Source organism: Neolamprologus brichardi, chromosome 6 (assembly GCF_056152115.1).
Source record: "Neolamprologus brichardi isolate AB-2024 chromosome 6, ASM5615211v1, whole genome shotgun sequence".
Classification (NCBI taxonomy): Eukaryota; Metazoa; Chordata; class Actinopteri; order Cichliformes; family Cichlidae; genus Neolamprologus; species Neolamprologus brichardi.
In genome coordinates, this window is record NC_142109.1 from 17,833,590 (window position 1) to 17,859,189 (window position 25,600).

Sequence of the window (25,600 nt, forward strand, 5' to 3'; positions counted from 1 at the left end):
AATAAGCAGAATTCTGCTCTCCCTCCTCTATCCATCTTTTTCTTGAACGAACGAAAGCTCCTTCAGCTTTCCGGCGGTCAATCTCATCCAGTTTAGATTAAGATGTAATCTATCCTCCTCCGAGACCTCGTCTGGTGGGAGGTGATATATTGCGGAAATGCGAACAATTAGATTTTCTTCTTCTGCTGCCCTTGACTTAGCTATTTTTGCCCCATACTGTCTGATAGAAAACCAATCGGTGCCCATTCCCAATATGCGCTGGCATGACGTCGGGGCAGCATGAGTAGGCTACAAGCATTTTTTAAAAAAATAATTTTTGCCGATGCCCGTGATGCCGCCCCCCACAAGGCAACCGTATCAACCCGTATCAAAAACCGCTACTGGACACAACACCAGTTCACCCCTTTAATCAGGTGCATTTTTATGTTTGAATGGTTCACAGGTCCGTGTTAAAACATTCCTATGAAAAAGTTCACGTACAAGGACTGGACTGAAAATGAGTGGAAAAAGCAGGCAGTGTCCAAAGAAAAACTTCCAAAAGCCTTCAGAAAGCCAGTTCAAGATCACTTTAGAAGATTACCAGAAAGTCTCACTCCTTAAAAAAAAAAAAACACACACACAAAGATGTCAGGAGGCTCAATCCGATCACTCTACACCAGCGGTCCCCAACCTTTTTTGCGCCACGAACCGGTTTATGCCCGACAATATTTTTATGGACCGGCCTTTAAGGTGTCGCGGATAAATACAACAAAATAAAACTAGTACCGGTACCGAAAAAAAGAAAATTTATTCATAACACACGTGAAAAGACCAAGGAAAACCGAGTAAATGATAAAATCTATAACAAAATAACGCTGAAAACCGATAGAAACCCTGAAAACTATACATTTCACACCTGAGCCTCAACTCTCGCGGCCTGTACCAAACGACTCACGGACCGGTACCGGTCCGAGGCCCGGGGGTTGGGGACCGCTGCTCTACACTATAGATACAAATGCTGATATTGGTAAGTGCCAGCACGACTGGATCAATACTTTATTTCTATCCTCTAAGTTGGGTATGTAGCCCACTAAATTGTGTTAAAAAAAATAATTTTTTTAGTTGACTGCCATAAAATATATTTTCAAAATAAATCAAAAGCAGGTTTGTTTTTATTAGCAAATTATTGTGAAAACTAAAACTAAAAGTGATTTAGTGATCAGAATTTCCAAATTAATCATAATTCATCTCATAAATCATGACACACTGCTCTCCCCTACATTAGCTACCTTTTTAAGTTTAAAAGTATCGATATCGGTATGTTCAACACTTCCTCCGTGTTCACTACTAACTGTTTATTAAATCTGTATTTATAACACCGGCACCAATTTTTCTGCCAGACGGAAGCAGCAGTTTTACTACCAGATCTCATAAACTTGTTGTTTTATTTAACGAGTTTAATCTATGTTAAAAAAAAGAAACCTCCCTATTTTATAATCATGACTGCCCTTTTTTGTTCATGTTATTTTTTGCCTTTGGTTCAAATCCTTCAATGACTGTTCTTTCTTTTTGTGCTAACTCTTTTGGCTTTGTGTTTATTGTTTTTAATTTTTTTTTTTTTTTCCTTTCTTGCTATAATGCTCAACCGAGGATATTACATATTCGGATTAATGATGGTGCCTTGTATGTTATACTGTTGTTTGTAAATAAAGTTCTTTAAAAAAAAGCTTTATTACCAGATGTCGAATAAAAGAAGAAGTAACCCTCCGCGAGCGTTTGTGGGTAATGGAGTCTTTCAATTGCGTGTCTGCTTTGCGCTAACTAGGCGAAGAACTACATATCCCGCTTGTCTTCACTGCAGCGTGTTTTTATGTGGACGAGGTGAAACGTACTTCGCTTTGCTTTTCTATGCTAGCAGTTAGAGCAGTTACACTCTTGTCGGTGAGCGGTGTTTGAAGAGAGTTGCTTCACAGATAGTGGACGTCAAAACACGGCTACCATACGTCACGGTGCGGAATGTCAACAACGGTTTGAACAGCCTACGATCACAACGGCATCTGGCGGAACAGTTTCAGGTGTGTAAGTGTGATTTAAATGTCGTGAACTGCTTGTAAAATTAATCTAACTTCTCTGTGTCACTCATAGTCACTTGGATGAGTGACGAAACGTTTCTCCCACTGAAAACGCTCCGTCCAGATGAACAGAATCAACCTTTGGAGGTCTTCTAATAAAGCTGTCACGTTCATTTATAAGTGAACATTTCTCAAGAAATAGGGTCGTTGTCAGGTTATTTAGGACCCCTTAAAGATGTTTTATTTTCATTGACTTGCATTACAGCTCCAGTTCTAATCCCTACATTATTTTGCTTTACATTTGAGCATGAATAAAGACTTAATGCTGAAGAAGCATTGATGAAGATAATAAATTTTTAATGCACATGAGTCAGGTTAACAGGGCTTTTTTTCTTTAACATTTACAGTCAAGTGAAACAATGAGCAAATTTTAATACTATACAAATGTAACCCGAGTAAATACAAAATGCAGTATGTAAGTGGTGATTTCATTTATTGAGGGTAAAAGTTATAAAAACCGCACCGGCCACTGTCAAAATGTAATTTCCCACCTTGTTAAGTCACAAATTCAATGCCAATAATCACATTTTTTTTGGAAAGCTAGCCATGCAAAGACCTGGTTACCGTTGGACCTCTTCAATTATGAAATATGTAAATAGAACCTGTTTTTTCAAAGTGAAGTAGATTTAAAGATCTCTAAAAGCAACACATCATGCCACAATCTAAAGAAAGTTGAGAACTCCTGAGAAACAATTTCTCATCTATCAGTTTGGAAATTATTACAAAGATATTTCCAAGGTTTTGGACTCCAGCAAACTGCTGTGAGAGGTACTGTCTAGAAATGACCAGCTTAACCACTGAACTTTTCCAGGAGTGGCCAGCTTACCAAAATTCCTCCAAGAACACATCAACGACTTATCCAGGAGGTTGCAAAACAACAAACAGGCAAAAACCACTGCTGACCAAAAGGAACACGACGACTTGGTGGCGGTAGTGTAATGGTCTGGGGCTGCTTTGTGGCTTCAGGATCAGGATGACTTGTCGTAACTGATGCAACCATGAATTCTGCTTTCTACCAGAAAATTCTGAAGGAGAATGTCTGATTTGCAGTCCACTTCTTAATGGCTCCAAAACAAAAATGTTTGGAGTCAAAAAAAACCACACCTGATGCCTCTTAAAGTCACCTTTCTCTGCACCTCTGGACTGTTTCCAGTGCAGTTTTCAGGAAATCCCTTTCACTCTCCTCAATCCTGAGTGTCACTAATGATGACAGCGGAGCCTCACGCTACAACCGGGTGACCAAACAGAAGTTTCCCAGGATGAGTTCCCAACATCAAAGCCTAAAGAGAAGCCCCCTGAACAGGAACATGTTTGTTTTTGTTCTGACATTTACAGTATTCTGCACTGAGAGTCCACCCACAACAGTTACACTGTCAAACCAGGGTTGTGCTCTAACATCCTGAGTCACCCAAACTCATCAGATTTATTGTCCTAACCCTATTTTAATAGGCAGCAATCACTTAAAGCTTTACGATTCACGCCTTGTAAAATTAAACATTGTTTTTACTTTGATACAATTATAATTTTCATCACTTCCCTTTCAGTAAATTTTCAGTTAATTATTTTTTAACCACTGAGATTAGTCAGATTTGTCCTACCTAATAGATTTAATTTAGACTGACATAAAAGGGAGAAAGAAAAAAAAAATAGCTAAAAACCTGATGCGAGAATGTCTGATGATAACAAAAATGACGATAAAATGGTTTCTATTGTAAAGTCTGCCAGTCAATTAACCATTCTGATATTGCAAACTAGGAATAATGGAATGACAGCTCACATTTGAGAAACTTGAAAGGTCTGTATTTGACATTTTCCAGTTACCAAAATAGGTTTTAATTATTTTTCTACTCATTAATTCCCTCATTGTGTCAGTGCTGCAGCTAAGAAAGAATCTGACGGGAACAACAGATGTGATGGCTTATTATTTGTCTACTATAATACTATCTCTTTCTCGCCTCCAAGCTATACAAAACGCAGCAGCCAGACTACTGACTCGCTCTACCAAGCGTGTTCACATTACTCCCATCTTATATTCTTTACATTGGCTCCCAATAGAGTTTAGAATTCACTTTAAAATTCTTGTTTTAACATACAGAGCACTAAATGGCCAGGCTCCAGATTACTTATCCAAGCTTCTTATAAAATACACTGCTGCTCGTCATCTCCGCTCACAGACTCAGAGTCTCTTAGTTGTTCCCCGTACACGACTGAAGACAAAAGGGGACAGAGCCTTTCAGTCTGTTGCACCAAGGCTGTGGAACAGTTTGCCACTACAATTACGTTTGCTTGACTCTGTGGATTCTTTCAAAAAACAGTTAAAAACTCTTCTGTTCAAACAAGCCTTTTGTTGATCTACATATTTTATATTTTTACATTATTTACATTTGATCTTTTACATTGTATATAATGTTTATTGATTTTACTGTTTATTTTAATATTTGTGTACAGCGCTTTGTGATTGTCTGTCTGTGAAAAGCGCTTAATAAATAAAGTTTACTTACTTACTTACTTACTTACTTACTATTAAGGTGCAAATATCAAATTTAAGAAGCAACAGAACAAAAATAATTATGAAACCATCTGTGCATGCCAGATTCTTCTATAATGACTGTTTGTCAGCAGTGAGGTAGCCCGAGCACAGCAGCTGGATATGTTTCTGTAATCCTAATGATGCTGGACAGTTTTTATCCAATGCGGTCTATAAAGAACTGGGGGAAATAAATGAGCCACTAGGCTTTAGGTCGGTTGCACACTTACATTTTAAAGATCTGGTCGATCATATCTTACACAAACACTAGGTAGAAATTAATTGGTTCTTTGGGTGGCTCACTGGTGTTTGTGTCTACTTCAACCTTAACACGAGGAACAAACTAATAACTCTGACATGTCTTCTCTGTCCAAAGCAGCGACTGATGGAGTTTCCAGAAGATTTTAACCAGCTCGAGCTTCTTGACACACACGGACACCTGATCCCCCGAGGGTCTGGCAGCGTGTGGACCGGAAGCAAGGACGATGAAGAAGAGCCAGAGGAGAGGGAGCACAGTGAGGAGTGGTATCTGGAAAAGGAGGAAGCTCTCAAAGATGAACCCAACGAGCTCATTCTGTGGGCGGCAGAAAACAATCGCGTAAGTCCAGTTTTGTTTTCAGATTAGGGGTGAGCAGTAGAGCTTTAAAATAATATCATTATTATGATATTATGTATGGGGAAAAATGTTTTCCATCCTTGTTTTACAGTGAGCTACTGTCATTGCTGACAGGGTACCTAATTTAAAGTGTGAATCTATTGAAACAAAGTGCCAGTTTTTCCTGGTGCCAACTGGTACCAATTCCCTTCTGGCTTCGTCTTCGTTTTTGCAGCGTTTAAAAAAAAAAAAAAAAGAGAGAAAGAAAAGAGAAGTTTAGTTGTTTTCCTTCCTTCACCACGTGAACTACAGTAGAACCCAAAGGAAGGAGATAATATCCTCTCTTATATTGTAGCCTGAATAGTTAAACTTTGAGTTCAATCATGTATCAACATGAACATCTTGTGCTGCTGCAGTTTAGCTCACTTTTGTCAACTACTGTAGGTTTTTTTTTACATATATATATTTTTGCCACAGACCAGAATCTGTGGTAGTTTAAGATGAATTTTACCCGTTTTGATCCCAACTCTTTGTAGATGACCTTTACTTAACTAAAGATACCAAACTTATATAAAGTTCACCTAAATACGCTTCAGTCTCAGAAGTGACCAGGAAATGAGTTAACACTATTATTGTTCCGAGATTAAACGGCTGTCGCAGTACAGCTTCTTCTGCAAATGACTTTTTCCTGTCGTGAAAATGGCGACAGCAGCTTTCAGTGGTCTCAACATAATACCACAAAAATACATTTTTCCCTTTGCTGTCATCTTAAAAGCAGCACTTTGCTTCCCGCCACACACTCCTGCCCTCTTCCCCATCATCTTCCTCTTTGCAGTCAGCAGCTGCGAGCAGATCAGTCTGTTCTTTTTCCTTCTTTGTCACTGGTTTTCTCTGTAAGATACGGAGTTATCCAATGTAGCATCTGCTGCTGACTATTTGTTGACTGTTTTAAAACTGTAAAACTACGCCTCCGGAAACCTAAGTTATTTTAAAGCATGAGCTTTTTTTATTTTAAAGGTCACTGGGAAATGAAAACTGAAGGTATAGAGCCGCCGGTCTTTGCTGTTGCTGATGTCTCCCCTAAATTTTAGTTCAGGATACACTGACTGCCACGTCTATTTACTGCAATTTCTCAGCCAAGCATCCCTCTTGGTCAATTACTAGACACTATTTATTCAAGTTTGAATTTAAGTCCTGGGGGCACACACTGGGAAAAAAATCACAGCACAAGCTGATGCTTTATGAATTTCAAACCAGTCATGACCTTTGAGTCTTCATCTCAGGATGGAAATTAAAATTGACACAAATTAAAGTCGCTGCATTAAAGTCAAATGTTTGTCAAACAAATATTTTCCCCGACAGACCACACGGCATGTTCTTATATTCTCAGCAGCGGCACTAAGCACAGACGTGTATTGTAAAACCAAACATAAAAGACATTTTTTTTATGTAATGTTCTCTAAGTTTCACTGTCAAGTTTGCAAATTTGACAGTGAAACATTTCTCACATGAAATGTGTCCCTCTGATTTTGATCCGTTTCGACTGTTTCAATGTGTGTGGCTTTAAATGCAAATAAGCAGCTGCTTAAATAGTCATTACAGGACAAAACTCCAGTTCTATGAGTGTGTGTGGCTGGTAATGAAATGTGGCGTCCTGGAGGAGCTGGACTACATGTGCAACTTGAATGGGGTGCAGGTAACCTCTGTTGCTACGGTACTGACAAAGACACGAACAACGAGCATGAACTAGGAAAAAAGCATTCAGTAGGGAGAAGGAGGCAGCAGGAGTCTGTGCACACCACCTGCAAAACCTCTGTCTTTTTGGGGGGGATTGTGTCATTGATGCTTCTGCAGTGCACCTGTCATCACTTTCATTTGCACCCAAGCACTTAAAACTGATTGAAAATGGTTTCTGTTTTCTAATTGGACAAGATTGATATTCCTGAAGTTTTATCTGACTGTGCTATAGCGTGATGATCGAGTGGTTGTCTAACTTTTTTCTATTTTTCTCTGGCATATCATTAGGGAATGCTAAAGAAACTGCCAGCAACACAGCACACCAAGAGATTTAATGTTTGAACTTTTCAGCGTTTCTCAGCATTGCAGATTTTACACATCTCTGGCCTGCTGTGAGATCTAAGCAGCAACTAACAGTAACTGCATAAAATTCCTACTGGCTGAAGCTGGACATCATCCAAGTGTGAGGGTAGAGGAATGGCAAAACTAATCAGCTTCGTATATTCACTTTATTTTTACACCTCACCTTTAAGGACAAAGACAAAAGCACAGTTTAATCATATGCATCCTTTATTTTGGCAGATTTTTGTTCTAATCCCACAGAGACATTGACCACAGGCAGGATGGTTTGTGGTATCCTTTAATTTGTTTCCACTTGAGAAGGTTAAATAGTGTAAATAAATAGTCTTGAATGTTGATTTTTTTTTTTTTTAAATGATTATTTCTTCTAGTTAAAATTACACATGGCTCTCTAACCACAAATGGGAACTCGTGAATTAGTTGTAAATATTTCACAGGCAGCAGTGATTATATTTGAATTTCAAAGTTTAAAACTCAGAAGGCATCAATACCTTTTCCCCAGTTATATAAAAAATAAAAACAAAACACAGTCAGAGTTTACAAAGTGACCGTCCAGATTAAAAATTATAGAACTATATACTAATACACCAGTATAGCTGTATGAGTAGCCTGCTGTCTGAGACTTGTGGTAAATTCAATATTTAAATGTCAAGAATTGCAGAAGTTCCACCGAGGAATAAAAAATCTCATGACTTTGTACACCATGCATTTAATACAGCCTGAACTCCCTAAAAAGATGCACAAAAGCTGAATGAAAAACAATATACACTTGCAGATAATTAAACTTGCATCAGCCTGATTTAATCAAGGTTCATTATGTGCATTATAACTCTGTCACATCCAGCAGTTTTCCTCAACACACCATAATTGAAAAAGATTTGTGCGTGGAATAAATTCCCAAATAATTCAAAGTTATTTGGAGTCATGACAAATTTTCTTGATTTTTGTCTTGATTAAGTGAGTAGAAGAATTCAGCTGAGCAGTTTCCAGACAGTAAGTCCTGATAATGTCAGGAGAATAATTTCATGGAGCTGTCCAGAGTTTCCTTTTTGTACATGTAACCCACAGCAGAAGATTTTCATCAGATGTGTTCTCACCTCTGGAAAAAGTCAGCTTAACTTTGGAGCTAAGTAGCTGGGTAGAGCATGTAGGAGGCAGGATGCGCAGCACCCACTCATTTGCTGTAAATTCCAATAACTTTTGCCTTCTGTGTTCTCAGTTTGACCTTGCACTGACTTTGTACAAGGAAGCTGGCAGGGAGAAGATCTTTTGACGCCTGATCCGGGGCTACAGTGCATGTGTAAATATAATTTAAACAGCAATTCTTCCTTCTGCAGGGTGATTTTCAGTCTGACATTACTGTCTTTAAATCATAATTTGTGCATTGCGTTGTATTTAGCAGTTGGACTTGGGCCCCAGTTACTCAAGCATAGCAGGAGGTTGGTAACTCCCTGATAACCACCGGCTGCAAGGAAAAATATGTATTGCCAACTGGTTGCTGGAAGTCAGTAGTTAAAAGAGGTATACGGTGAAAAAAACATTTAAATGGAACTTAAGTAAATCAAAGTGGCAACTGCAAATATGCTTATCTTAAGGTTTAGAAATTGGTGACATCACAGTAACTACATTAATCTTTTGTCTGTCTGTAGTTACAGTGGTGAGGCATAACCTTTACTTTGAAGGTGAACAGTCTACGTTTCCAGTTTACATTAAAGTTTCTCTACTGCCCAGAGACTAGTTGACAAGTGTTTGCAGAGTGTTCCTTTTGACCTTTTTTCTTTGTTAGCCTACCTTACTGGTATTAGTTTGTTGGTTAAACCAAAGCTTTGCTGAAGAGGTATCAGGAAGTCCGAAAATCAGACTGCTGCATGAGGTCCTTTGACAGCTTTTGGTGCCTTTACCGCAAAGTAAAAAATAAATGAAGGTGCTTATGTGACTATTTATAGTTTGCATGAAGCACAAATGGAGCCAACCTTGTGATCAATGTTGCAGAAATTAAGTTTTATTTGAGAAAAAGCAGCTCAAATGAAACGTTTTCTTTCAATCACTTTATGCGGTTTTCTTTCAGCTTGCCACAGTCCACAGTTTGTTAGCTGCTGATCCTTTGCTGGTGCACTGCTGTGATGAAGATGGTTACACTCCCCTGCACCGTGCAGCATATAGCGGTCACATCGAAGTCGTCTCTGCTCTGCTTGCCGGCGGCTCTAAGGTCAACCCCCGCACCATCGACGGCTGGACTCCCCTTCACAGCGCTTGCCGCTGGAGCCGCGTTTCTGTGGCGAGTTGTCTCCTGCAGCACGGAGCGGAACTGAACGCCCAGACCAACGGTGGACTCACACCATTACATCTCACTGCTTCATACACAAGCTTCTCAAAAACAGACTCCAGACACACCTTAGAGCTGCTGCTCTCTCAGCGCCATCTGAAGCCGGGGCTCCGCAGCAGCAGCGGGGAGACTGCCGGAGAAGTGGCTCGACGTAGTGGGCCCCATCACTTTATGTTTGAGATGGTGGAAGACTATGTGAATGTGGTGCCCATCTCATGAACAAAAGCACAGGCCCACACAGGCTTTCACATTAGCTGTCACTTGAAAAAATGTATAGAAATGGAATCCTGCACATTAATTAAAATGCTCTTGCATTCTACTGTTTGAAGCAGTATTGATGTCTTGCTCATGGTCAGGTTTCCTTTTGAAGCAACATTAATAAACGTGAATGTCAAATCTCCAATTCATCTTCTTTACAATTAGATTGAAAGTTTCTTCTCTTTTATTCTGCAATAGACCACAGGTTAACAAAAAGTCTGCCTTAAACCTGAAATTGCAGGTTTTCTGAGGAGCTGAAAAGATGCTGTGATAAGATTCAAGCTGTGTTTCTGAGTGCCAATTGTTCAGTGACATTTAGATATTAGAAATTCAAAGCATTATATATGAGTAGTTATTTTAGTATCTACCTATTAACTAAAAGTCTTTTTCAACCTTGAAAGGTTTTCTTTGGAATTGTGTGTTAACCTTTACACTCATTAGCCACTTTATTTGTTACTCGAGTAGGCTCTGGCACTCAAACGATGCTCACTTGGTACTATGGTGCCCAAAATGTGCCAAGTAAATATAACCCACACCATTACAACACCACTACTAGCCTGAAACACTGATTAAAGGTAGGATGGATGAGACTTATCAGATCAGGCAATGTTTTTTTTAATTTTCTATTGTCCAGTTATAGTGAACTTGTTGTGTAGCCTCAATTTCCTGTTCTTAGCTGACAGAGATGGCATCCAGGTTGGTCTTCTGCAGCTATAGCCCATCTGCTTTAAGGTTTGACATATTTTAAGAGATGCTTTACTACATAACTTGGTTGTAACTTGTGCTTATTAGTGAATATTCATACTGATCTTCTTATGGCCTCTGACAGTGGATTTATGTCTGTGCTCGTATGGCTAACCCGTACCCGTAGCAGTGTTTGATACTGTTGACAATATTTTATTATAGAAATTGGAGCATGCCATAGATACTGCACTGCTGTGATTTGAATCATATCTAATAAACGCCAATGTGTTAATGTAAATGGGAAGTCCACAGGGTTCTAGGATTCTGCTGACATTATATATGGTTCCCTTAGGCCAGGGGTCCCCAATCCCAGTCCACGAGGGCCGGTGTCCCTGCAGGTTTTAGATGTGGCCTTGATCCATCACAACTAATTTAAATGGATAAATTACCTTCTCAACATGTCTTAATGTTCTCCAGAGGCCTGGTAATGAACTAATCATGTGATTCAGGTGTGTTGACCGATGCAGGGTGAGATCTAAAACCTGCAGGGACTGGGATTGGAGACCCCTGCCTTAGGCAATATCATTAGCATGCATTTTTATTGATTTGCAGATGATACCCAGGTTTATCTATGAAGTCGGAAGTCAGGTAACACACACCAATTAGTTAAACTGCAGGAACATCTTAAAGACATAAAGACCTGGATGACCTCTAATTTCCAGCTTATAAATCCAGATAAAACTGAGCGACTGTTATTGTGATTTGGTGCTGTCTAGTTAAAGTGAGTTTAATTTTTGAGTTAATATTTGATTTACTGTTGGCCTTCCTGTCAGCTCAAAGCAGTTTGGTTATGCTCTGACCTCTGGCATCAACAGTTAAAGTAAGGTAGTTTAAGCATGCTGTGTGCAACATAGGTCGCAACTAGAATATTTTTCTTTTCAGTTACTGCTAAATATTCAAGTTTTTAATAATAGCTTCTTACTTTGTGTGACAAGGTTTTACAGATCATCTTCTCTGTATTGCATGCTTTTTCTCAGGCAATGACCATTAAAAGGAACCCCGGCTATTAAAACATGTTTGTGTTAAAATATGTATGTGCTTTCAATAATATATATGTGGTATTAAAATACGCCAAATGTTTTCCTTTTAAGCACATTTTATATATAACCGATTTACAAGTAGGCCGCTGTTGTTATTTACTTCTCAATGCACTCTGGTGACATCATACGGTTGCACCGCATCACAGTTTGAACCAGAACAAACCGAGAGAGAGGATGAAAATAGTCAACCAGTACTTAGTTTAGATGAAGATGAAAACAATCCGTCACATGAGGACGCGAGAGTGAGGGAAAACTACTGGTGTCTATGGGGGCTACTGCCTTCCAATGGCAACGGCGACTGAGAGCGTTTGTTGTAAAGAGCTCAATTTTATAGCAGCAGCTATCCATGGTATCACATAATAGCATGATAAAAACATTAACAGAATTCTAATTTTTATTATACAGTGAAATTACAATATCGTTATATTTACAGATTCTCCATGCAACACAATGCACCAAAACTTTGAAGCCGTATGTCTTAATCCAGTTCTTTGGGCAGCCCTTGTTAGCCTCCATGACCAGTATAGCACTGGTCTACCAAGTCGTAACTAGGTCACTAATAGGCAAGTTAATTAATACCAATTAAATTATATAGCAGATCACAATGCAACACCATAAAAAACAAAACAGGTTAGCTGAACGAAAGCGCCTATACTGCCGACAACCACATGACATCGTCCCAGAATGCATTGTGTGCGAAAAAAAACATTGCCGCTCCCACGGCTCCAAAATAATTTTAAGTTATTCTCAAGTATGTTTTTATGTAGTAGAGATAATTTGTAACATATTTAGAGTAACTTGTCAGGGTTCCTTTTAAACCACATACAACCATAACAAAGCTGTGAGAAAGGTTAAAAAACCAATACAGACTTAAGCTGTCAGCTATCACTGACAGCTTAAGTCTGTCAGTGATAGGTGTCAGCAATGATTACTGTGATTGCTGACACCAAATTCTTGTGTCAGGAGTTAAAAAGCATCACGAGGAGTGCAAAATACAATAGCAGAAGCAGACACATCATCCGGTTTTTATTACACTCCTTGGCTGCTTTGCCGCCTTTGAACACAATGACAAGTGATCTGCTCTGTGGGACAAACCCACCACTTTAACTCTCAATGCCATGAAAAGACTCAAAAGAGAATTTCAAAAGGAATCTGACTGAGGCACAGCCAAACTGGGAAAACCAGGGAGGTGTGATTAAAGTTTAGGTTTGTTGCAGATTTCTTTTGTAAGTGCCTACAATGTCCTTCTTAGTAATGAGATATGGATTATTTATGAGTCACGGAACTATAATACTGTGAATTCACAGCAGCAAAAATTCTCTGTTGCATGTTGGTTGTGAGCATTTTAACACAATATTCACGTCTCAGTCTCTCTCCTGGTTGGGTCAAGCTTTTTTATTAAGGCACCATTTACAACAGCATATTGGGTGTTTTTGAAGGACTGCATTCTGATGTGCTGTGCGGTCTGAATAGCTGAGTGCAGTTTTCTCACTGATTGGAGGATATTTCTGTTCAAGGGCTCTGTGCAGAATGTACAAAACTTTAAACAACACAAACACTTTTTTGGTCCTCAGCTGTCAGTAGTTTCTTGTATACAGACAAGAAACAGCAACTTATACAGTAGCATATTATACATTTTATATGTATAGGAATTCAAGAAAAAAATCCATCTACTTTGGCTTATTAGGGTTGTGGCTAGGGGCTGGATCCTATCCCAGCTATCAGAGGGCAAAAGCCACAGTACACCCTGTTGCCAGACTGTCCCAGGTCCAACACAGAAAGACAGACAACCGCTCATATTCCAGACTACTGGGACAGACTATGCAAACGCCACACAGAAAGGTCCAGGCCAGATGACTGATTCAAACCCAGAGCCTTTTTGTGGTGAGGCAACCCCCGCACCACCGTGCTGCCCAGTTCAAGAAAGCACAGAATATAATTATACTAGATCCATATTCTTATCTCTGCCAAAACCAAAAATGTATCTTCCTGTTACTCCCAAACCTGAAAAATAAAATTAATATCAGCTAACAGTGTGAGCAACAGCTAGCACTGAACGCAAGTATGCAGTAAATAAACTGAAATGAAAATTAAGCTCAAAGGAAAAAAATGTAACATCCAAATACCTTTTTGGTGTTAATGTAGACTAGACATTTAGCAAATATAATATAAATACAAATATTAGAATATGTTGAAAAATATTTTTTTAATTTAATTTTAAAAAAGTAAACCTTTCTATATGACACATGAAATAATTAAACCTGCTTTAATTTTGATGATTACAGTTCATGAAGTCATAAATTCTTTTTTTCATATTTTTAGAATATCTAAATAATATAATATCTATTAATATAGTAATAATATTAATTTCCTTTAAAGCAGTTGTAATTAGAGGCAGACTACTGATTGGACAGTTGTCCAGCAACATCCTTCACGAGGAGGGTAAGCTACAGAAGGTTATTGCTGATAAAGCTGGCTGTTTGCAGGGAGCTGCATTGAAGCATATTAATGGGAAGTTGACTTGAAGGGAAAACTGTGGTGAGAAAAGGTACAGAAGCAGCAAGGATGACAACAACCTTGAGAAAACTGTCAGGAAAGGTCACGTCAAGACCTTTGGAGAGCTTCATGAGGATGGTGCCAGTGCTTCAAGATCCACCATGCACAAATGTATTCAGGAAACGATTTGTAGTGTCTTTTTCTCTCTTATCTTTTCGCTGTTGTTTGTGCATCTTTATCAAACACTTCTCCCACATAAATGCTTTTCTACAAGGTGTATTAGCATAAAGGGAAGGTAGGGGAGGGGCTAGTTGCATCACCCATCGGCCCATTGGCCGACTTGGCAAAGGCTGGGATGACAAGTTTACCAGTGCAATCCCGGTCACGTTCCTAATCAAGTCACTCCTGAAGTAGGGACAAAACCAGATCCATCTTTTCTGGGCTAAGGAGAAAAAGAAGTGGACTGTTGCTCAGTGGTCCAAAGTCGGCAGATGAAAGTAAATTTTACATTTCATCAGGAAATGAAGGTCCTGCAGTGTGAGGTGTGGAGAGACTCCAAACCCAATGTGTTTGAAGTCCAGTGTGTTTCTGCAGTCTGTAATGATTTGGGTTGGCATGTCAGCTGCTTCTGTTTGCGGTCGTTGGTCCAGTGTGTTTTATCAAATCCAAACTCAACACAGCATCTACCAGGAGATTTAGGAGCACTTCATGCTGCCATCTGATTATAGGGTTTATGGAGAGGCTGATTTCCTTTTCCAGCAGCACCTATCACCTCTGCACAGAGCCCAAACTAAAGATTTGATGACCATGTTATTACTGTGCCAGTTAACTCACCTGACCTAAAACCCACAACATATGTATGCAGTATTGTCAAGCAGAAAAGGAGATACACCCGACTCAAAGTACAGACGAGCTAAAGGTTGCTATCTGTCACGTTCCTGGGTCTGTTGACCCAGCGTTTTGAATTTTAGTTTATTTTGATGTTTATGGTTTCTTTTTTTAGTTCATTAGGTTATCTAAGCTCATTTGTTTATTTAGATTCCCCTTGTGTCTTCTACCCCTGTGTTTTAGTCTCCTTTTGCCCTTTATGTGTTTCATGCTGCATGTCTTATGTTGTCAGGGTTATATTGTCTTGTCTGTGTCTCATGTTTCCTGTTTTATTTTGAAGGTCTGTGTCCTATGTCAGTGTAGTCAGCTTTACTTCCTTTGTCTCGTTATGTCAGACTAGTGTCAGCTGTTTCCCCATGTGTTTCCACTTCCCCGAATCACCCTTGTGTGTATTTAGTCTGTGTGTTTCTGTTCATTCCTTGTCAGGTTGTCTGTTGTTCACGCCAAGGTTTCCATGTCATGTTTCCAAGTTTCATGTCTAGGTTTTTCTTCTTGTTTATTTAGTTCTCCCAGTTTAGGTTGATGTTAGTTTACTTCAGTTTGCCTTGCCCTTTCTTTGTACCCTTTTACCAGCCTTATTAAATGGCTCGCTTTTTGTTAATACTCAAGCTTTGGTCCAAGTTCCTTCGTGTCTGCATTTTGGGTCCACTCTTCACAATTAATACAGTCTGCCACCGCCAGACTGTGACACTATCAAAGCAACTTGGACTTCATTAACACCTCAATTAAATGAACATGCTTGTAGCTGGTGGTTCACCATTGGAAAGAAGCACATTAAAGAGTGTGGCCTGCACTGTCTCCAAAGTGCAAAACTGGAAAAAATTATATTTAACCCAGCATGGTATAACCACTGGTCTCTTTTTTTGGTTATGCTTGGACTTTTTTTCTTTTTTAGAAAAAAGGGAATTATTTTGAAAATATAACTTCAGTGTTATACTTTGTCATCATAATACTTACCTAACCCTCCTCCCCTCATGCATCAATTAGTATCTCTTTCTGCGTAAATTTATGCTGGATGTGTCTTCATTGATGCAAAGAAAACACTAAATAAGACACCACATAATGAGTCAACACTGCTGAAACATAATGCCAGGTGCATCCCGGGCATTTTGCATTTATTTCAAATTGTTATTCTCAGCTCATATTATTTTTGAATGTACTATTATCTCTGATGAGTTAACACTCATACAGATATGATTCACTCTTCTCTCCTCTTTTTTGTTTGGCTCAGTCCACACAGGAGATTCTGAGTTTTTGTGTCTTTTTGGGAAGTAGCCTCCTTGTTTATGTGAATGATAAATTCATTTATTTTAATGTACCAGCTGCGCATGTTGAATGCTCAGATGTGTTGAAACACACATCTGTGGTTTTGGATCATTTTCTGGATCGTGTTCATCTCAGCTATGTCACTGAGGCTCACCAAAAACATGCCCAGGCAGTGGGTAGCTACAGATTTGTTAACAAACTAAACTTAATAGACGCCTTTCTTGTTTTTAAGGGGGGCTGTGCAGCAGGTGACTGAACTCACAGCACTGTGTGTATGTGGTGGGGATAATTATGTTTACCATAAAAGTGATTGGATGCACTCGTTACTCATAATCAAACTTTGCTGGGAGAAAAAGACCCTCACATTTTTCCGCTTGGAAACGTCAGAGGGACATGACCTCTTCATCTGCCCTGAAATATACACCTGTGCTTCTCACGTCTCACATTCATCGGTTCCCTGTAAAAGCCACAAATTAATTCTAAAGACCTCATCATATTATCCCAGCAGACCACTAAGATCTTAGAGGTTCCCCACTTTTACCTGTCAGGCTCCTCTCCTGTGGAACCAGCTCTCAGTTCTCTACATTTAACATTAGATGTCAAACTTTCATTTTTGGTACAGTGTACTTAGAGCTGTACCAGTTAGTGTGTGAATGTGTGTGTGAATGGGTGGATGACTGGATATGTAAAGCGCTTTGGGGTCCTTAGGGACTAGTAAAGCGCTATATAAATACAGGCCATTTACCATTTACCATTTATGCATCTAGCCTATTCTGCTGGAGGCACTCTGCTCTGCCCTCCTCCCCTCGTGAATTTATATTCCACTACATAACATGTAATGTGGTGTTTTGTGTCTCCTGTAGTTTGTGCTTCTTTCACTCCCTCTCTTCCTGCAGGTATCTCAGCATCCAAAGCTGCTGCTAAAACGCTTCTTTTCTTGTAATATTTGCTTTATTTGCTTACTTGAAGCAAATTGTTGGGTTTTTCTTTGTATTCTAGGGTTTTAGTATTCTGATGTAAAGTGGTTTAAGATTGCTTATGCTGTAATTGGCCAATAACAAGTAGCTTTAAATTGATTTATGCCTTTGGCATTTGCAACATGTGGACTGGGAACGTAGATGTATAGTTGGCACATGGTTGCCAGCAGGTAGAAGGTTATTTTTCTTTTGTAAATCGCATGAATGATTCATTTTGTATTAAACTAGTTGAAGGTCTTAATGTACTAAAGCTATTTTGAAATGCCGCATGCATTTCCATTAGAGATTCACTTCTTCTTAATAGCAAGACAGTCCATAAACCAGTGCCTTTATAAAGTAACTGATGTGTGTGTGTGAGTCTCTTTTTTAGGTTTTTAATACATTCTTGAATAATTCACCATGTCACTTGAACCGACAGAGCCTCGGTTGTTTTTCGTGGTTTTATTATACAACGGCCAAAATACAGTCCTGTGAGAAACTGAGTACACTCTTACTGCTTTCGTGTAAGTGGTAGCCAGGTGTTTCCAATAAAATGCATGTGAATAACTGATCATCACGGACTGTAGCTTGCATAAGACGACCTGGATTTTGTTTTACTTTGCAGAAATACTGATTTAACACTTTGTGTAGCAATTGATAAAAAGTTGCAAAGTGCAAACAAATAGTGATAAAGTGATAAAAAGCGAGTATGAAAATTCAAACCAAAGACATCCCAAATAAAATTCCAATAAAAAAACATACTTCCTTCTAAACATAAAAGCTTGAACTCCTAGAGCGACCTCCTCTCTGAAAGTAGATTTCGCGAAGTGCATCAAAAACAAGCTTAAGCATTAAATCCTGCGACAAGCTATTTGGAAACCTCTGATGTGTGACAGTAAAACCCTCACCGACACTCTGTGTACCAGCTGTGACGTGTGCGCATGATGAGACATTGATGAGATAAATCTATGTAATTATTTACTTTTCCAAGACAAGTGGTTAATGAAGGTTTTAACATTTAATCAGCGTGGCAGCTGGTGATTTTGTGCTAAAACACTCACCCCAGTTTTAGCTTTTTAATTTCAAATGTCATTTGTGGCATTTCACACAAACAGCTTTTTATCATTGCAGGAACATTTCTCTCTCTGTGAGCTGCACGTGGAAAAGCTGGAGCTTTCTTTTATAACCTGCAGGATGGACAGAATACAGTAATCAGCTGCCGTTCATCCATAAATCTCCACAATTAGTCCGAAACATTTTATCATTTTAAAGTTTAGTAATTATTCTACAAATAGCCGTAATCTCTTCAAAAGACTATCGAGAAATGCTCAACAGTATTTAAACAAAAGAAAGCCTCATAAGCTGCTCTGTCTATTCTCTTATCTGCTCCAATACAAAAATGAAAAGAGTCCATGGTGCTCATTTCAGTCTTTATGTTGTGAGTCTCTGGAGCAGCCGTCCACAAGATCTAAGAACAGTAGAAGAAGAAGCCTGGCTTCTATGGGGCATCTTTTAATTTATTAAATGTTCTTATTGATTAAATGTATCAGTGGATACACTGTTGCAACTGTTTTTGCACAAAGTATCCTAAAACTACCTTATTGAACTGAAAGAGAGATAAAATGATATGTTGTGCATTCATTTATTTATTAGGTACACCCATTCCTCCTATCAACATTTAGGTTGCTGGTGGCGTAAGGGTGTGGAGGATATCTTCTTGGCACACTTTGGTCCCCTTAATACAAAGTGAGCATCATTTAACCACCACAGTCTGAGTATCGTTGCTGGTCGTAGCGGAAATTTGTGACCACAGCGTATCCATCTTCCAATGGATGTCACAGAGCTCCGGTAATCTCAAACTGGTTTCATAAAAATAACAATGAATTCACTGAACTAAAATGCTCTCCACAGTCACCAGATCTCAATCAAACAGATCACTTTTAGCATGCAGTGGAATAGGAAATTCATATCATAGATTTGCAGCTGACAAATCTGCAAACTGTGAGATACTTTCATGTCAACATCATCCACAATCTTCGAGGATTGTTTTCAGCACTTTGTTGAATCTGTGCTGTGAAGAATTAAGTCAGTTCTCAAGGAAGACGGGGTCCAACCTCATACTAGCAAGGTGTACCTGATGACCTGTGAGCGTGTATTTATTGTCTTTTTTATTATTATTATTTCTCATATCCTCTTTCACTGTTGTATTACTCAAGTAAATATTTTAAAATTAGTTTTTATTATTATTATTTGCATTTTGAATTTCATTAACTTTAGAAGTCTGGCTTCGTTGTTATTTTATTTTTCCACATCGTGCATGGTTGTACAAACATAACCCCACTGTGGATTGGATTCATTCTGAAAATATTGCTCTTTTTGTGGCTTGCAATTATGGTCAGGTCACTAATTGAAGTTTGAAGTTTGGTGGTTTTATTGATTAGCATTCAAATATCTCAGTGAAGACAGAACAAAGATCTACCACAAAGCAAGAAAGCATGAGACAAGGCTAATCAAAAGGTATTGGCTGAAGCATTTGCTTATTACGCCAACCCTTTTAACAAAAGATCTTTTAGCATGCAGCTCCTGTACACAGGGCTCGAAGCAAATAATAAAACAAAGCAAAAACAAAACAAACAAACAAACAAACAAGAAAAAAAACAAAAAAACAAAAAACTTTGTTTGGCTAATTTAAAAAAAAATCAAAACAATATTCACAACATCATATCTTCAGCTTATTAGCATATAAAGTGGGTAACAAAGTTATTGAGGTCAACAAGAAATATTGTGTTTACAAGATAATAAAATGTATTTTATTGTTTTCTTTGTTTAAATCTCTAAGTCATAGCTCTTGTAAAAAAACAAACAAACTTATAAATAGATATAAATAATAAATAATAATAAATATAAATAAATAACCCGATAAATGTTACAAATGCAGAGTCCTCAGAGGGACCAGTCAACTTTTTTGGAAAGTGCTGATCTCATGGACTGTTTTGGAAGATGGGCTGTTCTGTTGTTTTGAGTGTGTCAGATGAATTTTAGGAACCATTTTAAACCAATTTTAGGAAGTTTATTTACTTATTGACTTACTTTCTCCCACCGCAGAAACATCCAGCCTGACGTGGACTGAACGTGTTTTGCACCGACACATTTTGGTTCACGTGGAGTTTTATCTTTTCGATAAAAGCTGGAATTGTACAAATTCAACAGATGATTTTCACCAGAGTAAATAAAACTATATTTATAAAACTAAACAAACACCCTTAGTCTTTGCTCACTCTCCCTCTGCCCAACTTCGTGCTGTTTATTTAGTTCCTTTGGCCTGGTTATTTTAGGTTACACCACCTTACATGGTGATTTGGGGGGGTTTTGGCTGATAAATTTGTATCTTTTGTTACGGCTTCGTCTCTCCGCCTCCCGTCATTAGCCATGACTAATGATAAATTTAAGTGGAGGGGTTAAACAATGCTCTATTAGGCCAGAATTAATTACTGCTATTTTTATACACAGCCCCCTGTTCTTAAAGGTGTAAATATAATGGGACATTTTCCTCTCATTTTCTTTCTCACTTCTTTATAAATTGAGCAGGTAAAAAGGTTTTGGAGATGATTCCATGTGTGGCACTTGCATTTGGATCCATTTGCTGTGATCACACACAGGAGCTTTTAATGCTTGGTGAAAACAAAGCAAGTCCATCAAGATAGATCTGGACCATTAGGAACGGCCAAATCAAGAAAAGCTGCACAGACAGCAGCACACACTGGTAATTTAAAGGAAAAAAAGAAGTTAGAAAAGGCATTGAGAAAACAACAGTGGTGGGGGATTGTGGGATCCTTTTCAAACCTGTATCAAAAGACATCTTGATGCATTCTCAATCATCCAGGAAAGTAAATCTCCAAAAAGTTGATTCTGTTCATCTGGACGTAGCGTTTTGTGGGAGAAACGTTTCGTCACTCATCCAAGTGACTTCTTCCACGCTACGCTATGTCCAGATGAACAGAATTAACTTTTTGGAGACAGGAAAAAGACACTTTCCAGAAGGAGACGGTTCACCATGAGATGCAAACGAATAATCTATGAAATATTAGTTTGTTTTGGAAAATCTTAAATAAAACTGCAACTACCAGGTGAGCGTGTCTTTTGAAGTGACACCACCCGTCACCTCCCTGTGAGCAGGATGTCTGGAGATCTTCAAGTCTACAATGTACCCTCTGTGAAGGTGCAATAACACCCGGGACCCACTTGTGATAACATTCTACATGCATGCATACAACTGGTGTCAGGAGCGACCTTGCTATACTAAAATGATATGATTAAAATATGTGATTAATACATGAGAAAAGAAATCTGCCACCACATTAGCCTTAGTGTTGTGTTTGGGTCACATTTTGCCTGATATAAAAGTTTTACTTCAGAAAAATGCAGTTTGTGTCTAATTTGTGTGTTTTATTCAACATACTTTTGGTATTCCAAGTCAAACATAATTGGTCATTAAAAATGAACACACTGAATACAGTAATTACCCTAAATAACATGCATGCATGTGCACACACACATGCGTACAGCTTGGGTTCATTGGCAACCACTACAAAAACCTTTGCCCAGTAGAGTTTCTTCTCCATGGGAACCATTCCTGTGTTGGCATTTCTCATAGTCAGTTACAAAATTGTTTCAATAGCTCTGAACTTTTCTCATAGCTTTGTTGTATCATGCTTTTTTAAAGCCTTGCTCACAGGTCACTGCGTGGCAGCACCATGGCAGTGGTTCCCAAACTTTTTATGCTGGGCCCCCCTTTGTTTTACAAGAAAAATGTTCGTGGCCCCTGGCGTGCACGCGCGCACACGCACGCACACATCTATGGAGGACCACAAGAGCCACGCGCATCGAAATAAAAAATCCTGTGCTTAATTAATGAATTGTAGAATAAAATCTGCATTTGTAAATTCATTTTTGAATTCCAATTTAATAAACTGATTTTTAAAATGCTTTTTAAGTCTTCATTTCAAAAAACATTTTCGAATTGCACTTTAATAAACTTCATTTCAAAAACCTTTTTCGAATTGCACTTTAATAAACTTCATTTCAAAAACCTTTTTCGAATTGCACTTTATATAAACTTCATTTCAAAAATCTTTTTTGAATTGCACTTTAATAAACTTCATTTCAAAAACCTTTTTCGAATTGCACTTTAATAAACTGCATTTCAAAAACCTTTTTCGAATTGCACTTTAATAAACTGCATTTCAAAATCCATTTCCCTTTCCTGTTCGCTCAGGGATTAACATGTGGATTAGCATTTGGATTAGCAGTTGGATTAACAACTTCATTTTAAAAATCCTGCTGCTATTCAAATGAGCCACACCGTGGGATGTAAGGAGCTCTCTGATTGGTTGGTCAGACACAGGCTGTCTGCCAGCCTGGATGTTTCTAGCTCATAGCTTCGCCCTGCTAAGAAGCCTGTGTGCTTGTACAAAGGCCGTTCGACCTCGGGATTTACACTCGGCTCGACAAGGATATGTGAAGAATGAAGGGACCCTGCAGCAAAGGGAGAGCCCAACCTCTGGTTGTGTGCCTGTTTACAAAGTCTGACCACCTGTGAAGGTAACGTGCTAATGTGGCTAACGCTAGCATCACCGCACGTAGCCCCATTATTTTAAGGTCATCTTAGCTTATGAAAGTTTTACGTCGCAGCTGTACGAGCTAGCTACGTGTTTTGTAAGCTGCTGTGCTCTTCACAAATAAAGCTGGAAGCAGCTCAAACTATTAGAACCAGCACTGAGGCCTGTTACATTTATACAGTGTTAGAGCAACGGCTGCAGCCTACAGCCTTTAAACTAGCGATTAAAATGCTGACAGTAAACTCGTCAGTCCAGATGTTACCACATTACTTTGTGATACTTGTGAGTTAAAACAACTGAGACAGGCTGATTAAAATAACAGCTTTCAGTTCTCTCATTCAGCATATAAACACTGGAGATCACACTACTGATTTCAGCTCATTTAATATGTGAGTGCACAGATTCATTCTCAACTGGACATAAACGATGATCAAAGGTTGTTTAAATGATGAAGTCATCAAACCCCAGCCTGTAACACAGTGCGCTGAATCTTAGCTTTGAATGTCCAGTATATTCTAATCAGTGCAATCTAAGCATTCACTGAACCTACAGTATCTACACCTGTGTGGTAAATGTGTGGTAAAGCTACAGATAATGAAATTTAATTATTAATACAATATACATCATGAGAAACGAAAGCTGAAATTGATTCAGTTTAGTACTTTTCTCTGTATGCTCTGTGATCATAAAGGCCTTAAATTCTATGATATATACTGTAAATGATTTTCACAGAGGTCTTAAAGTACTTAAATCACTGCTGATAGTCTGGTTGTTTATATTTTCACATTTTTGTGTCTGTAGGGCTGTTTGATGACAATTTGGACTCCTCTGGGAGATGAGGACACACCCACACCTGTTCCATACTGCAGCCATTGATGGTGTTACGGCTCTGAGTCAGCTTTGGGCCATCAGACGCACACACTGGAAAACCAGCACCTGGACTTCATGCAGGAGAGACAGCCTCAGTGATGATGGACTCTGCATCGTCTATTTTACCTCCTAATCTCTTTCTCTTTAACACACAATTAAAATCTTAGTGAGGAAGTCTCTAACTTGTACACATTTGTACTTTTACTTGTTTTATTAGTTATTTTTAAGAAGAGTAAAGTTATTCACAAAGTTTTTATTCTTCTGTATTTATTCTTTTGTATCATGTACCACAGTCATACTGAACTAGACAGACCTGGTGAATTGGAGAAAAAAAAAATCATATATGAATGAATCATTCAGCTTCAGCAGTATTTCTAATCATCTTATGAATTCCAGTCTAATGTCAATTCACTGTTTGAGTTCAGTCTTGGTCTTAAACTCCAGAGAATACCACCTGGTTCAATTTTTTCATCTGATTATTGGGAAAACAGTTTTCTTCTGAGAGATGCTGCTAGAGCTGAAATAGAGCCCAAAGAAACAACAAAGTTTAGTCCCTCTGGATTTTCCATGGAAAATTGTTTTATCACTCACTCAGGTGACTTCTCCAGTGTCACGGATAAGTGATGAAAATATCTCCCACTGGAAACCATTGTGTCCGTTAAAGTCAATCGACTTTTTCAAGGAGAGTTGTTAGATGCTGTGCTCATGAGGACAATGGGTTTTAAACTTGCAGCACAACACAAAGCTGAAATACTGGATCAACGATCAAAACAGATTGAGCAGAATTAGGTCAAAATGTAATATCCTGATATGATGACACATCACACATGATCCAGCATTGTTCTAAGAATGCAAACTTTCTTATTGGAAGTTTCCACAGCTGCCAGAAAGGGACAGATTTCTGGCTGGTCTTAATGAGTGGTCGTTGCTCTCTTGTTTTCTCTGGAATTGCTGCACGAAGGATGTAACACCCATGATAAGCACTGAGGTGTATGTCCTTGTCAGAAATGAGCAATGCTCAGCTTCCAGGTAAGGAGAAGTGGAACCAGAAGATATTCAAATGCATCTCTCCACAGCTGCTGAGGAATTCTACAAAAAACAAAGTTTGTTAAAAACATTTGCAGGTGAATCACCACTGATTTATCACTGACATCCATTTACTCAAAAATTACTGACAAGTGGACAACTAGAATATATAGTTTATAATTTCAACATTGTACTGTAAAAAATGGAACTTTATATGACAAATGTGTGGTGCTTGTGGAATTTTTAACAAGGACCCTACAAAACTTTACAGTACTCATGCTGCCACACTTCTGATGGCTAGGTGTGCAGTTCCTGCTTTAAATGCATTCACTTTTAAGATTAAGAAATCTAAGTGATAATAGGCCAGAAATGTTTGAACTTGCTTATGAACCTAAAATCACTGAGGCCGTCTCTCCTGCATGAAGTCCAGGTGCTGGTTTTCCAGTGTGTGCGTCTGATGGCCCAAAGCTGACTCAGAGCCGTAACACCATCAATGGCTGCAGTATGGAACAGGTGTGGGTGTGTCCTCATCTCCCAGAGGAGTCCAAATTGTCATCAAACAGCCCTACAGACACAAAAATGTGAAAATATAAACAACCAGACTATCAGCAGTGATTTAAGTACTTTAAGACCTCTGTGAAAATCATTTACAGTATATATCACAGAATTTAAGGCCTTTATGATCACAGAGCATACAGAGAAAAGTACTAAACTGAATCAATTTCAGCTTTCGTTTCTCATGACGTATATTGTATTAATAATTAAATTTCATTATCTGTAGC

General features: G+C 38.6%; 1 protein-coding gene and 1 long non-coding RNA gene across 3 annotated transcripts; both read left to right on the forward strand.

Annotated features, from left to right (window-relative positions):
• Positions 1-1,750: 1,750 nt before the first annotated feature.
• Positions 1,751-12,586, forward strand: ankrd49 (ankyrin repeat domain 49). 2 transcript variants are annotated; one of them, XM_006787203.3, is made up of 3 exons: positions 1,751-2,054; positions 5,015-5,236; positions 9,399-12,586. In XM_006787203.3, the coding sequence occupies exons 2-3, from the start codon at positions 5,024-5,026 to the stop codon at positions 9,873-9,875; spliced, it is 690 nt and encodes a 229-aa protein (XP_006787266.3). In that variant the 5' UTR covers positions 1,751-2,054; positions 5,015-5,023; the 3' UTR covers positions 9,876-12,586. The 2 variants fall into 2 exon arrangements, with proteins under 2 accessions (XP_006787266.3, XP_035762275.2); XM_035906382.2 differs by having other exon boundaries at positions 5,018-5,236.
• Positions 12,587-22,658: 10,072 nt separating this feature from the next.
• LOC148102521 (uncharacterized) lies at positions 22,659-24,044 on the forward strand. The gene is made up of 2 exons (XR_015719128.1): positions 22,659-22,905; positions 23,724-24,044. It is a non-coding gene; the product is annotated as an uncharacterized LOC148102521 (long non-coding RNA).
• The last annotated feature ends 1,556 nt before the right edge of the window (positions 24,045-25,600 follow it).

Excerpts from the sequence above, each read along its gene's own strand:
- ankrd49 (XM_006787203.3), top strand. The coding sequence starts at position 5,024 with ATGGAGTTTCCAGAAGATTTTAACCAGCTCGAGCTTCTTGACACACAC. Across the intron at positions 5,237-9,398 it reads GGGCGGCAGAAAACAATCGC|CTTGCCACAGTCCACAGTTT; the intron begins GTAAGTCCAGTT and ends GTTTTCTTTCAG.